The following is an 11,732-nucleotide window of genomic DNA, read 5'->3' on the forward strand; positions in this document are numbered from 1 at the left end:
TTTATCTTTTTTGTAGTTGTTCCATAGCATTTTTCTCTTCAAATGCTGTAAATCATACACAACGCATACAAAAAGCATTTTTTTTAAAGATAGACTCATCTATATGGGATAACTTCAGATTGGAACTGTTTTCTAGTATAACTTTGTCTGTAAAATGCTTATTTCTTCCTCCCAGGGCTGGATGAATGAGATATCCAATTACGACCCAGAGACATACCATGCCACACTGACACACTCTGTGTATGTCCGGTTGGAGGGCTCCATCATTCGTCTGTCTAAACCTAACCACAATATCGCCCGCCGTGCAACACATAATGAACCAAAACCCGATGTCACCTACATAAGTCAGAAGATATATGACCTCACCAACAGCAAAGTATGTCATATAATTCTGATAATTCATAGAATTATGTTAAGAGGTTGATGTGAAGTGTTGAAAAGTTAAAAAGGCATGAAATTTGGTGTAAATGTGATGAAACCCAACTTTGTGTGACTGGTCTGTCTTCCGTAATCCTCCACCAGATATATTTAGTGCCTCAGAGCCTGGCCAGGAAGCGTGTGTGGAACAAAAAATACCCCATCTGCATTGACCTTGGCAAACAGGATGACTTTATGTCAAAGGCTGAGGGTGACAGGGGGGAGGCCACCGAGAGCTTCAACACAGGTGGAGCACAGGAGCGAAGGTGGTCGTCTTCATCCAGTAGAGACCTGACCCTCTATCTGTTTGGAAGGACTGGAAGAGAGAAGGAGGAGTGGTTCCAGCGGCTTCTGTCAGCTTCCAGGCTCAAGGCGGACTGGAAGAAAGCTTCAAGCGTTCCAGGGAACAAGAGTGGTGAGTAAAACTGATGTTTGTGTCCACATGACCTTTGTCTCCTACAACTATAGAAGACAATTATAGAGAACTGAGATTTTTTGATTTGTCCTTTTATTTTGTTATTTTTTAAAGAGCAAATTGAGTATACTGATACACTACTCTACAGCCAGAGAAATGGCACCTCAATTTAAAGTTTTAGTAGTTTAGTAAAAGCAAACACTGAGTGCAGCATCTAATTTCTTGCATATTTTTTGCCATGGCATTCAGCTATTAGCTCTCACAGTCGCAGCAGCAGCCGCAGCAGTCTGGATGAGGCACTGGCAACTCAGCCCAGGTCAAGGGATTCCTCAGCCTCCTTAACAACAACAGGCGTTGCCAAAACCAAGCCATTATTAGACTACAGTGTATACATGGCCTCCATACTGCCAAAGACGGTGGCAGTCAGCCCTACAGCTGCGAGCCCCACTCTCCAGAGTCCACAGAGCAGCCCTGGGGCCGATAAGAAGGTAGCATGCATTCATCTTCCCATCACACCATGAACACCTTTTCCTCTGTAATTTCCTTTCTTAATTGTAATTTAAGCTTAATGTGTTACAAGCTGTGTAATTACAAACAACAAGAAGCTGATATTGGAAGGTGAAATGGGTAACACTAAGTTGTCTTGTAGAGGGTTTAATATTTTAGAATCCTGTACCGAGGATATGAGCTTCATATTTTTTGCTGCTATTGTTTATGTTGACTTGCCTGCTGTGCCTTTAGCTGCAGAGCACCACTTCAGCTCAGGCTCAGGTGCAGCCCAGTGGGGAGGAGGAGGATAATGTTGCCTGGGTGAATGCTGCTCTTGGCCGGGTCTTCTGGGATTTCCTGAGCGAGCCCCACTGGGCTAAACTGGTCTCCAAGAAAATTCAGATGAAGCTCAGCAAGATTCGGGTGAGTGAAGCAAGGCCTCTAACAACCTCTCATTTTAACAGTAATTTAATTTAAAAAGTCTGACAAGAGAAAGTAGAGAGGAAGTAAAAATGGGGTCATTCTCACCCTCCTCCTGAAAAACAACATAACCAGACACCCAGAGCAATCACACACAGATATGGTTTGTATTTCTGTGCAGTTTATTTAAAGGCTCCAACAGCTCCACATTGAGTTTAGAAGCAGGGGGAGAGAGACAGAAACACTTCATCCTTCACTTTTATCCTTTTATCCTGCTGTTTCTTTCTGATCCTGTCCCGCAGGCAAATCTATTTTGCTCCATCAAATGAAGTGTTTTGGTCTATGTTGTCCTCTGGCATTAGCTGCATGTAATATTGTAGTCTCAGTACAATGGTGGAAAAAGATTGAGCACAGTTCAGACCACAGGGGATTGACACATAGAGACAGCTGATTATAAGGTGTGCCTGCATGTATTTTATTACTCGTGTATCTTTTTTTTTCTGAAGCTCCCATTCTCTGTACTCTTTGAAAGAAATACAGCATAACATAACCCCACACATTTATTATTCATGTGCACTGTGCCCTGCTAACTTTTCTGCTTTTGTTCTTTTCAGTTGCCTTACTTTATGAATGAGCTAACCCTGACTGAACTGGACATGGGCTCAGCCACTCCCAGAATCCTTGGGGCATCCAGACCCTCCATTGACTACCGAGGTAAGAGAGAAATCAATTTCCACACCATTTCCAACATTAGTGTATACAAACACACACACTCAGTGATGTCTGTAAAGTAGAGAATGATGAGATCCTGGCATGTCTAACCAGTAATGTTATCTGTACATAGTACATAGTTGTCATTAAGGTTACATTTGCAATGGAGTTTATTCATATTCAGTGGATGCACTGCACCCCCCAGAAAATTGGTCAGTGGAGGTACTAAGTTTGCACAGTGCTGCTCCTGAATCAGTGCATTAGCTGAAGTGCATATACGCATGTATACCATAGGGGTGAAACAAACCATCCGTCTTGAGGAGGATATCCATTCAATGATGAACAATCCAATAACATCAATGCAAAGTGAAAACAGCAATCAATATTGTCATCTTTAATATATGCTTTTATTTTGAAATTCCCATGGCTCAGACAGTACTGTGCAAAAGTTTTAGGCAGGTGTGAAGAAATGCTGTAAAGGAAGAATGTTTTCAAAAATCTAAAATTCTGTTGTTTAGAATAGAATAGCCTTTATTGTCATTGCGGTACAATGAAATTAGGAGCGCTGCTCCAATTTGGTGCAAGAAAACAGTAACAAAAATAAAATAAGAATAAAATATAATAAAAGGAATATAACAATATACATAGTAAATATATATGTATAAAATTCTAGATCTCCGTAGAGGAAGGCTTTGCATGATGTCAGCATTTCACATGAATATTGCACTGGATGAGACAGAGGTTATTGCACATTTATTGTTATCAGTTTACAAAGTGAGCAAACAGAAGAAAAATGTAATCAAATCAATATTTGCTGTGACCTCCCTTTGCCTTCAGAACAGCTTCAGTTCTTCTCGGTACACTTGTACACAGTTTTTGAAGGAACTCAGAAGGAAGGTTGTTCCAAACATGTTGGAGAACTAACCACTGATCTTCTGTGGATGTATTCTGCCTCAAATCCGTCTGCCCTTCTTTACGCTGAAGATAGTTCCTAATGACATTGGCTGTATGTTTGGGGTCGTTGTCCTGCTGCAGAATAAAGTTGGGGCCAATCAGACACCTCCCTGATGGAACTGTATGATGGATAAGTATCTGCCTGTATTTCTCAGCACTGAGGAAACCATTAACTCTGACCAAATCCCAACTCCATCTGCAGAACTGCAGCTCCAAACTTGTAAGGAAGCTCCACCAGCTTCATTGCTGCCTGCAGACACTCATTATCGTACCGCTCTCCAGCCCTTCTGCGAACAAACTACCTTCTGCTACAGCCAAATATTTTAGGTTTTCACTCATCAGTCCAGAGCTCCTGCTGCCAGTTCTCTGCACCCCAGTTCTTATGTTTTCGTGCGTAGTTGAGTCTCTTGGCCATGTTTCCATGTCGGAGGTTTGGGTTTTTGGCCCCAATTCTTCCATGAAGACCACTTCTGGCCAGACTTCTCCAGACAGTAGATGGTTACCTGGTCCCACTGGTTTCTGCTGGTTCTGAGCTGATGGCTGCTGGACATCTTCTGATTTTGATGGGAAGTAAGCTTAATGTGTCTTTCATCTGCTGCATTCAGTTTCCTTGGCCAACCGCTGCGTCTGCGGTCCTCAGCGTTACCCGTTTCTTTGCGCTTCTTCAGAGGAGCTTGAACATCTTGAAACCGCAGTCTGCTGTGAAATGTGTGCCTGGGTGAGACCTTGCTGATGCAGCAGAACCACCTTGTGTCTTGTTGTTGTGCTCAGTCTGAACATGATGACCTTTGTCATGAAACTGTCTTCACCAGCCTCAGCTTGGTAGCAGAGTTTGGCTGTTCCTCCCCCAGTTTTAAGCCTCCTACACAGTTTCTGTTTCAGACAGTAGGTGTTTCAACCTACATATGAAACTGATGATCATTAGCACCTGTTTGGTATAATGGGTTAATCACACACCTGACTCTGATCCTACGAAATCCCAGACTTTAATTCAATTCAATTCAATTCAATTTTATTTGTATAGCCCAATATCACAACAGAGTGTCTCATAGTGCTTTACAAAGTTCACTGAAATAAACAAGTGTAAGCGAACAAACAATCTAATAAAGAGTCCAGCAGTCGATGAGGCCAATGGATCGGTCCGGTGGATCTGTCCGAGGCATCACCTGCCCTTTATGCAAGTGTACTTGGATGGATTGATGCTGTTTTGAAGGCAAAGGGTGGTCACAGCAAATATTGATTTGATTTAGATTTTTCTTCTGTTTGCTCACTTTACATTTTGTAATTTGACAAAAATATGCAATTAAATTTTATATCTTTTGAAAGCATTCTTACTTTATAGCATTTCTTCACATCTGCCCAATACTTTTGCACAGTACTGTATGTGTCCCTGTGCACCAGGTGGATAATTCTTAGCTGCCAAGAAAGGTTGTTTATTCTTAGTAATAAATCAGCAGTGCGAAAATGTTCTGGAGTTAAGAGAAATCAGAAACTCTCACTCTCTCTCTTTCTTCCCAAATGTTTACTCTAGCCTACTCTGTATTGACTGTAGTGATTTAATATAAACCGGTACTCAGTAGTATCAAAGTAATTTAGCCATCATCTAAAGTGATTGGTACCCAACCCTAAATTGGAATCCAATCCAACCCATCAGTTAGTTTCACTACCCATGAAGTGACAAAGCTCAATTTTTAATCAACTTTCAGTCTTTCCAAAAAGCCAAATAATTTCATGTAGTACAAGGGGTAGTGTGAAATGTCAACTGTGGTACTTTTGCAATCCACTGCATGTGTACACAGGAGGAAAGAAATGACATTTTGTCTCATGACTGGCCACTGCTCCCATTCTTTCTCGAGTCTTCTTGCTGTGACTAATTGGATCACAGTTCTGAGGCTGTGTCTAGATCACCCTGACATACTGACTGCTGAAAGTAGTCCAGGCCCTCCACTGAAAACAACACAGTCCTCCAGACTGAGGCGCTTACAATATTAACCATCAGATACTGCTAACAACCAATTAGAATGCTGATAATAATAAAGAAGAATATAAAACAGCAGAAGTGAGGGTCGTGTCACCATCTTTTGTTTATGTGTTAAATAAAAAGAAGGAAAAGAATGAGATAATATAAAATAAAGTAGGTTAATATGATGGTGTACATACATGTACACACATACAAATACAGTATACATCTATCTCTATATTTGTATATTTATATGAATATATATAGATTCCACCGTTTTATATGTGGTCCACCGTTTCATATATTTCAATTCTTGATTTCACATTCAAGAAGTTATTTTTTCCATTTCTAATATGTTGTTAAATGAAGGTGGAGGTGGTTTTAACCAGTTCCTCATCATTTGTTTCAGAGGTATCTGGCTGTTTCTAATGTGAGTTCAGGTGGTGAAAATCTAATAATACTTATTGGTTCAAGTGCCTATTTAATGTGGTAGATGTTATAAAAGTTTTATTGAGCTGCCAGAAGGTTTTTAGTAATGAGCAGTAAAGGGACACGTGCTTTTTGCCTCACCTTCTCCAACAGCCTGGTTTAATGGATATTGTAAATTTTGAATGTATTTTTGGTGTGATGACCTTGATGCCTCATCATCTTTTCTTATAGTTATGATGGTAATGGTTTCATCTTCATGCAAATCAGCATCGATATTGCGTAACATTTTTAAAATACTAGAAATGGAAATCCATTCAGTAAAAATACATACAAAAACATTTATGGTAAAGCCAAGAACTTGTGCTTTGTCAGTCCCAATAAGTGGGCAGTAGACAAAGAATAGCCAATAACAAAAGTAGTTGCTTCATTCAGTAAGCACCAGCTAGTTGAAAAAAGTCCAGACCTTTCACTCCCCTACAGCTGCAGCCAGACTGCCTGACCAACTGCTCAGAGGTCAGCAGGGTGTTTCCATGACGCTGAAAGTGTTACAAAAGGCATGTGAGCCTGATCAATCTGACGAAATCTCCTCCACCAAAAATGTTATGTACTATAGATCCTGGAAAACCGTTCTCAGTTGGAAGCTTTGTTTAAAGAGGAGTAATTGGATTTGATTGGTTAGTGAGTGCTTGGCCTCGGAGTATACAATCGGGCCCAAAAATACCACTTTAAATAGGTGATATCTGTGGATCGGGTAAATTGAGGCTCAGCTATGTGAGGTCTGAGCTTCATAAGGGACCATAGATTTACTGGCTGCGTCTGTTCTAGTTTTGATCAGGCAAGCCTTTTAGAGGAATCCTTCTGTGATCATTTAGACATGCATCAGCATTGAACTTTCAATTCCCTTTCAATTGCTTTTCTCATTCTGCCTTACATTCTGTGACAGATCTCGCTGGTCTCCAACTGTTTTCCTAGTTTTCTCTTCCTCTTCCATTCGCTTTCATTTCATCTTCCTCTTTGTGTCCTTACTCCTTCTTCCTCCTGTGCTATGAGTCACTACCTAATTTGTATCACTGCAGCATTCACATAAGCCCTATAATCAGAAGAATTGATTGCATCTCCATCTGAGACGGCAACAGCATTTATTCAAACAGTTTGAGGCAAAGCACACCTCCATTGGCCATTGTTTGTGTGTTTGTTGATGTAGTGGATAGGTTGAAGCATTAATTACACTTTCATTCGGAAGGTTGCAGTATGTTGCCAAATGTTTTGATGTCTTCCTAACAGACTGCAAGTGAATTGAACCCGATCAGTCAGTGTCGTTCTAAAACAACAAAGTGCCTCATTTTTTGACATGTTTCTTGGAAGTGAGGAAGCAGGAAGCAGGAAAGAGGAACATGCTCCAAACAAAAGACTTATTATTCACTCGGCTAAAGATAAATGAAAGCACTTAGCTCTACTGAGCCCTGTGCATGTTTCTGTTTGTGTTTTCTACAGCTTATACTGCAGCAGAAGAAGTGAATATTCCTTGCTATGTGTTTCCATGATCAGTATACTTTTACTTTGATGTGGTAGTTAGAAAACTTTGAGCAGAAACTGTCTCTTTAGTTTCCTTTTGAAATCTCCACTGGTGTTACAGTGGCTCTATCCTCTCGACATCTCAAGTTCTGCCTTTGCCTAGTTTCACTCTGCTCCTTCCTGGAACGAGCATGCTGAGTGCAACAGATCAATGAACCTCTCCAGCTGTGTACGTGTGCATATCTGCACAAAGAATTGTCTCAGGGTGCTCGTACACGTCGTTTGTGACGATGCACTCTTCTTGCCTGCGCTGTGCTTCATGCTCGTGAGTTTCTGTCATGTCCATATTTGGATGTATCCATGTCGTTACCCTGCATGTGTGACGTCTTTTCTTTGCAGCATGTACAACCCACTCTACCAACTCTTTCCGCCCAATTAAGAAAGTGCTGCCCTGATCCACCACGCCCCCAGGACAGGCGGGTAGAACAAAGCCCATTACGTTCAGCTGGCCAAGACCCTGTACCCCGTGTCTGACTACCTGGCTGTTGATTTGACTCCATGCTGTGTCAAACCCTCCCAGACTGTCTAACTCTCTGCCCTGTCTTTTACTTTAAGTTATTTTGTTTTCTCCTGTAATTTCTCTCCCACTTTATTTCTATCTGACTTGCTCTCTGTGGCACACCAGACTCACTGCATTATCACATCATTTAGCACAACCAGCTGGTGTTCGGGCTCCTACAAAGCAGTGAGGAGAGGCCATGCAGTCTCAGTGCTGTTTGTCCTGCTGTTTTCTGCCTTCCTGTGCTTCATTTCTGGATCCTAGCTGAACAAAGCTTCTTACGTTTTCCATTTATATACCTGGGGCCATGTATGCTGTTGTCAGCAAAGCTATCTAAATCAAATGATATGATATCTGGCAGCTATGCATTGAATGCTACACCATATATTTGTACATACTTTATGTACTTTTATATTATCTAAATGCACATGTGTCTTATTTGCAGCAAAGTGCATTGTGATTGGGTTTGGAATCTCTAAGGGCTTCCATCCCTCTTTTGTCTTTCCTGTGTCATGTGTTGTCCTTTGCTGCCTCCCAGAGGTGTAAAGAAAACTCACACCCAGGTTCATGGTTGTGTACGTGTGATCTTGTGATGTAAGTGAGTGTGACAAAAAACAGCAACAAAAATCAGGGAGCACATAGTTTGCCCCATGTAGGCCAGGCTTTTGGTGGAAGTTTTTGAGGACTTTGTATAATCCAGATTACAGAAGGTTTGGTAGAGCAGGGGTAAAAGGAATAGAGGGAGTGAAGGAGAGCCCTGTTAATGCAGCCAGTCCCCCCTGCTGATATCAAACGAAAGCAGGGAGGGAACATTGCGTGCCCTCCAACTGTTTCTCCTCTGTTCAAAGGACCTTGTGATCTCTCCTCTCTTTCCCCTCACTTTGCTGAGTCCTTCTCTTCTAAGTCCTTCTCAAGAAAATAAAATCTGTTGGGGTCCCCATTTCTGTGATGTGTGGGGGAAAGAATGGTGTCACAGAAAGGGCAAGACAGGGAGGGCAGAATCTGAGAGGTGGGGAAACCAGGGAGTGAGAGAAAGGTGGACAGATTTATGGGCAGGAGAACAAATGTGGCCTGAAGTGCTGTCTGTCTCAAGGAGATTGTCCTTGAAACTCAAAGCCATCTTGATTAAACTCAAGAAGACAATGATATTTAAGATGAGATAATAATTTGTCGAGCTGCACTTTTTATCCTATATACACCAGTGTGTCATAGCTGTGCTTGTGTGCTGATGTAGTGACATAACAGTGGACTAAATCTTCCCCTTTTGCAGTTTCACTTCTTTGATTTTCTCTCAGTTCAACATTTCTAACACTTGATGTGTCTCTTTTAGGTCTGTGGTTTGACCTGGAGATTTCCTACAATGGCTCCTTCCTGATGACCCTGGAAACAAAGATGAACCTCATTCGCCTGGGAAAGGAAGGAGAGAGTGTCCGCTTAGGGGAATATGGCAAAGATGGGTAAGGCGGTAAAACTAATGGTGCTTTTCCATTACACAGTTTTAGCACTACTCGACTCGACTCGACTCGGTTTGGGTCGTTTTCCATTACAGTTGCGTACCACCTCAACGTGGGTGGGGTCGCCATAGCAAGGCGGCCCGAAACTCCAGTGGTGTAATTTGTATGCGGCACAAACACAACACACCCAAGGACATTGAGCGTTTGGTTTGCGTGTAGCCATTTACCTCGTTCACAGAAATAATAAATAATAATCTTGGCGTCACATTTTCGGCTCGACTCAGCTCGCTTGGAACCCCGGCCGAGTCGGTACTAAAAAAGTACCTGGTACCAGGTACTATCACCTAGTGGAAAACCATAAAGATCGAGTCGAGTAGAGCCGAGTAGGTGCTAGTGGAAAAGCACCATTAGATACCTTTTCCCCTCACCTTGATGCTAAAAGGTATACATGTGTCTATCAGGTGTCTGCCACAGATTTTCTTGGCTGTCAATGACTCAATGATCTTTGCTGTCTTTTATATGTTCTCCTTTCTTTTCTCTGCTATTCTCTCTCCGCCCTATGGACTCTAACTTTATGCGGCTGTTAAACGGGTGTATTTCTGCTACTGGTGAGTGCTGCCTGACTTTCAACAACAATCTCCTCTGCTCAACTCTAATTCTCTCTTTGTATGTCTATAGTTTTGGGGCTTTCTTATTTCATGTTACTATCCAGTGCTCATGATGTACTCATTTCTCAGTGTGTTCAGTACCTTCATTTGTGTTTCTGGCCCCCAAATCCATTCTCAGCAATGAGGAGGATAATCAAATACGTTAATGCATGTCAATTGGTAATACAGAACATATGCACTAATCCTCTGATCCCAATAGCTCAGCTCTGTGCATGTTACAATGACTGAATGTATGAGTAAACTAATAACCCAAACACTGAGTTTTGTAATGACACTGAGGAAGAAACTGTATTGATGGCTGATACCCAAACCACAATATGGTCAGTGTCTGTGCCGATGCCATCACTAGAATACAGTGTGTTTGTGTACAGTTTGCACTTCTCAGGGTTAGACTGGTTGCCAGTAAATGAGAAGTGAACTAACAAGTTTAGATTCAGTTTCACATCAGATGACTTCTGACTTTATCAGATGTAAAACTGCAGAAGACACACTTTATTTGTTTACCTTATTTGTGCACGGTTTTGTTGGTACAATACAATAGAACTCATACTGTACTCTAAGCACAGTGAAACACAGCAGAACTGTGTGCATTTGTGAGTGCATGCATGCTGATGTGTGTGTGTGTGTGTGTGTGTGTTTATGTGTGTGCTCACCCTAATTATGTGTTTTTCACTATGTGTGTCCAGATACAGGCCCCGGACTTACTGCTTGGCTGATAGTGACGAAGAGTCATCCAGTGCAGGCTCATCAGATGAAGAAGACTCCTCAGAGCTCTCAAATGACTCCACTGGAGCAGAGGGGTGATCATGAGTTTATACACGTTTTCTGTGCTCACTAAATCCATTTCCATTATCGTAAGATTATTTTATTATTTTAAAATATGTAGGTATTAAACATTGAAGAAAAGACCTTGTCATAAAGACTGAAACAGAGCTTCAGATAGGGCAGACCTCACAGTCAACTGCGAATTAGTCTCATTTGAGACAGAAGACATAACGAGCATATAATAAGCATGGGATTCATTATTAACATCACCTCAAAATCCACCTATTTTTTGGATAAAATAAAGAAACTGTATTGTTTGATTTCATGGAGCTGCAGCTGCACAAAATATAGTATGTGACTTAAAGTCTAACCCTTCTTTTATTGAATACAGTTTGGTTGGAGGCCACAAACACAGCAAGATTATGCGCTTTGTGGACAAGATCACCAAGTCCAAATACTTCCAGAAGGCCACAGAAACAGAGTTCATCAAGAAAAAGATGGAGGAAGTGTCTAACACACCCCTTCTGCTCACAGTGGAGGTGCAGGAACTCCAAGGAACGCTGGCTGTCAACATCCCCCCTCCGCCCACTGACAGGATATGGTACGTGTATTTTTTTTCCTGCATTATTTGTGGAATGCTGTCCAAAGAGAATTCCCTCCCTTGTCTGCCGGCGTGACAAATAATTCAGAGAAAACACTTTCCCACTAATGGAAAACACAGCTACATCTGTTCATATCAATGCTTTTCATATTATTCCCTAACTTCCTCTCTCTTATTTTTCTCCTTATTTAACTCTAACACTATTAGTATGTAAATCATTCATTGTTTTTACCTTTCCTGTTGCAGGTATGGCTTTAGGACACCACCTCACCTGGAACTGAAGGCACGACCTAAGCTGGGAGAAAGAGAAGTCACTCTGGCTCATGTTACAGACTGGATAGAAAAAAAACTGGACCAGGAATTCCAGGTATTGAT

The 11,732-nt window shown here is 41.6% G+C and overlaps 1 protein-coding gene across 1 annotated transcript in view; it reads left to right on the forward strand.

The window, feature by feature from the left end:
- The window catches only part of LOC139223119 (testis-expressed protein 2-like), a 29,698-nt gene that overhangs the window by 15,600 nt on the left and 2,366 nt on the right, over positions 1–11,732 (forward strand). The window contains exons 3-11 of the mRNA XM_070855084.1: positions 176–376; positions 523–832; positions 1,082–1,320; positions 1,574–1,744; positions 2,356–2,455; positions 9,200–9,326; positions 10,678–10,791; positions 11,148–11,357; positions 11,604–11,724. Of these exons, the coding sequence (XP_070711185.1) occupies positions 176–376; positions 523–832; positions 1,082–1,320; positions 1,574–1,744; positions 2,356–2,455; positions 9,200–9,326; positions 10,678–10,791; positions 11,148–11,357; positions 11,604–11,724 (1,593 nt within the window). The remainder of the gene's footprint in view (positions 1–175; positions 377–522; positions 833–1,081; positions 1,321–1,573; positions 1,745–2,355; positions 2,456–9,199; positions 9,327–10,677; positions 10,792–11,147; positions 11,358–11,603; positions 11,725–11,732) is intronic.

This window comes from Pempheris klunzingeri, chromosome 3 (assembly GCF_042242105.1).
Source record: "Pempheris klunzingeri isolate RE-2024b chromosome 3, fPemKlu1.hap1, whole genome shotgun sequence".
Taxonomy (NCBI): Eukaryota; Metazoa; Chordata; class Actinopteri; order Acropomatiformes; family Pempheridae; genus Pempheris; species Pempheris klunzingeri.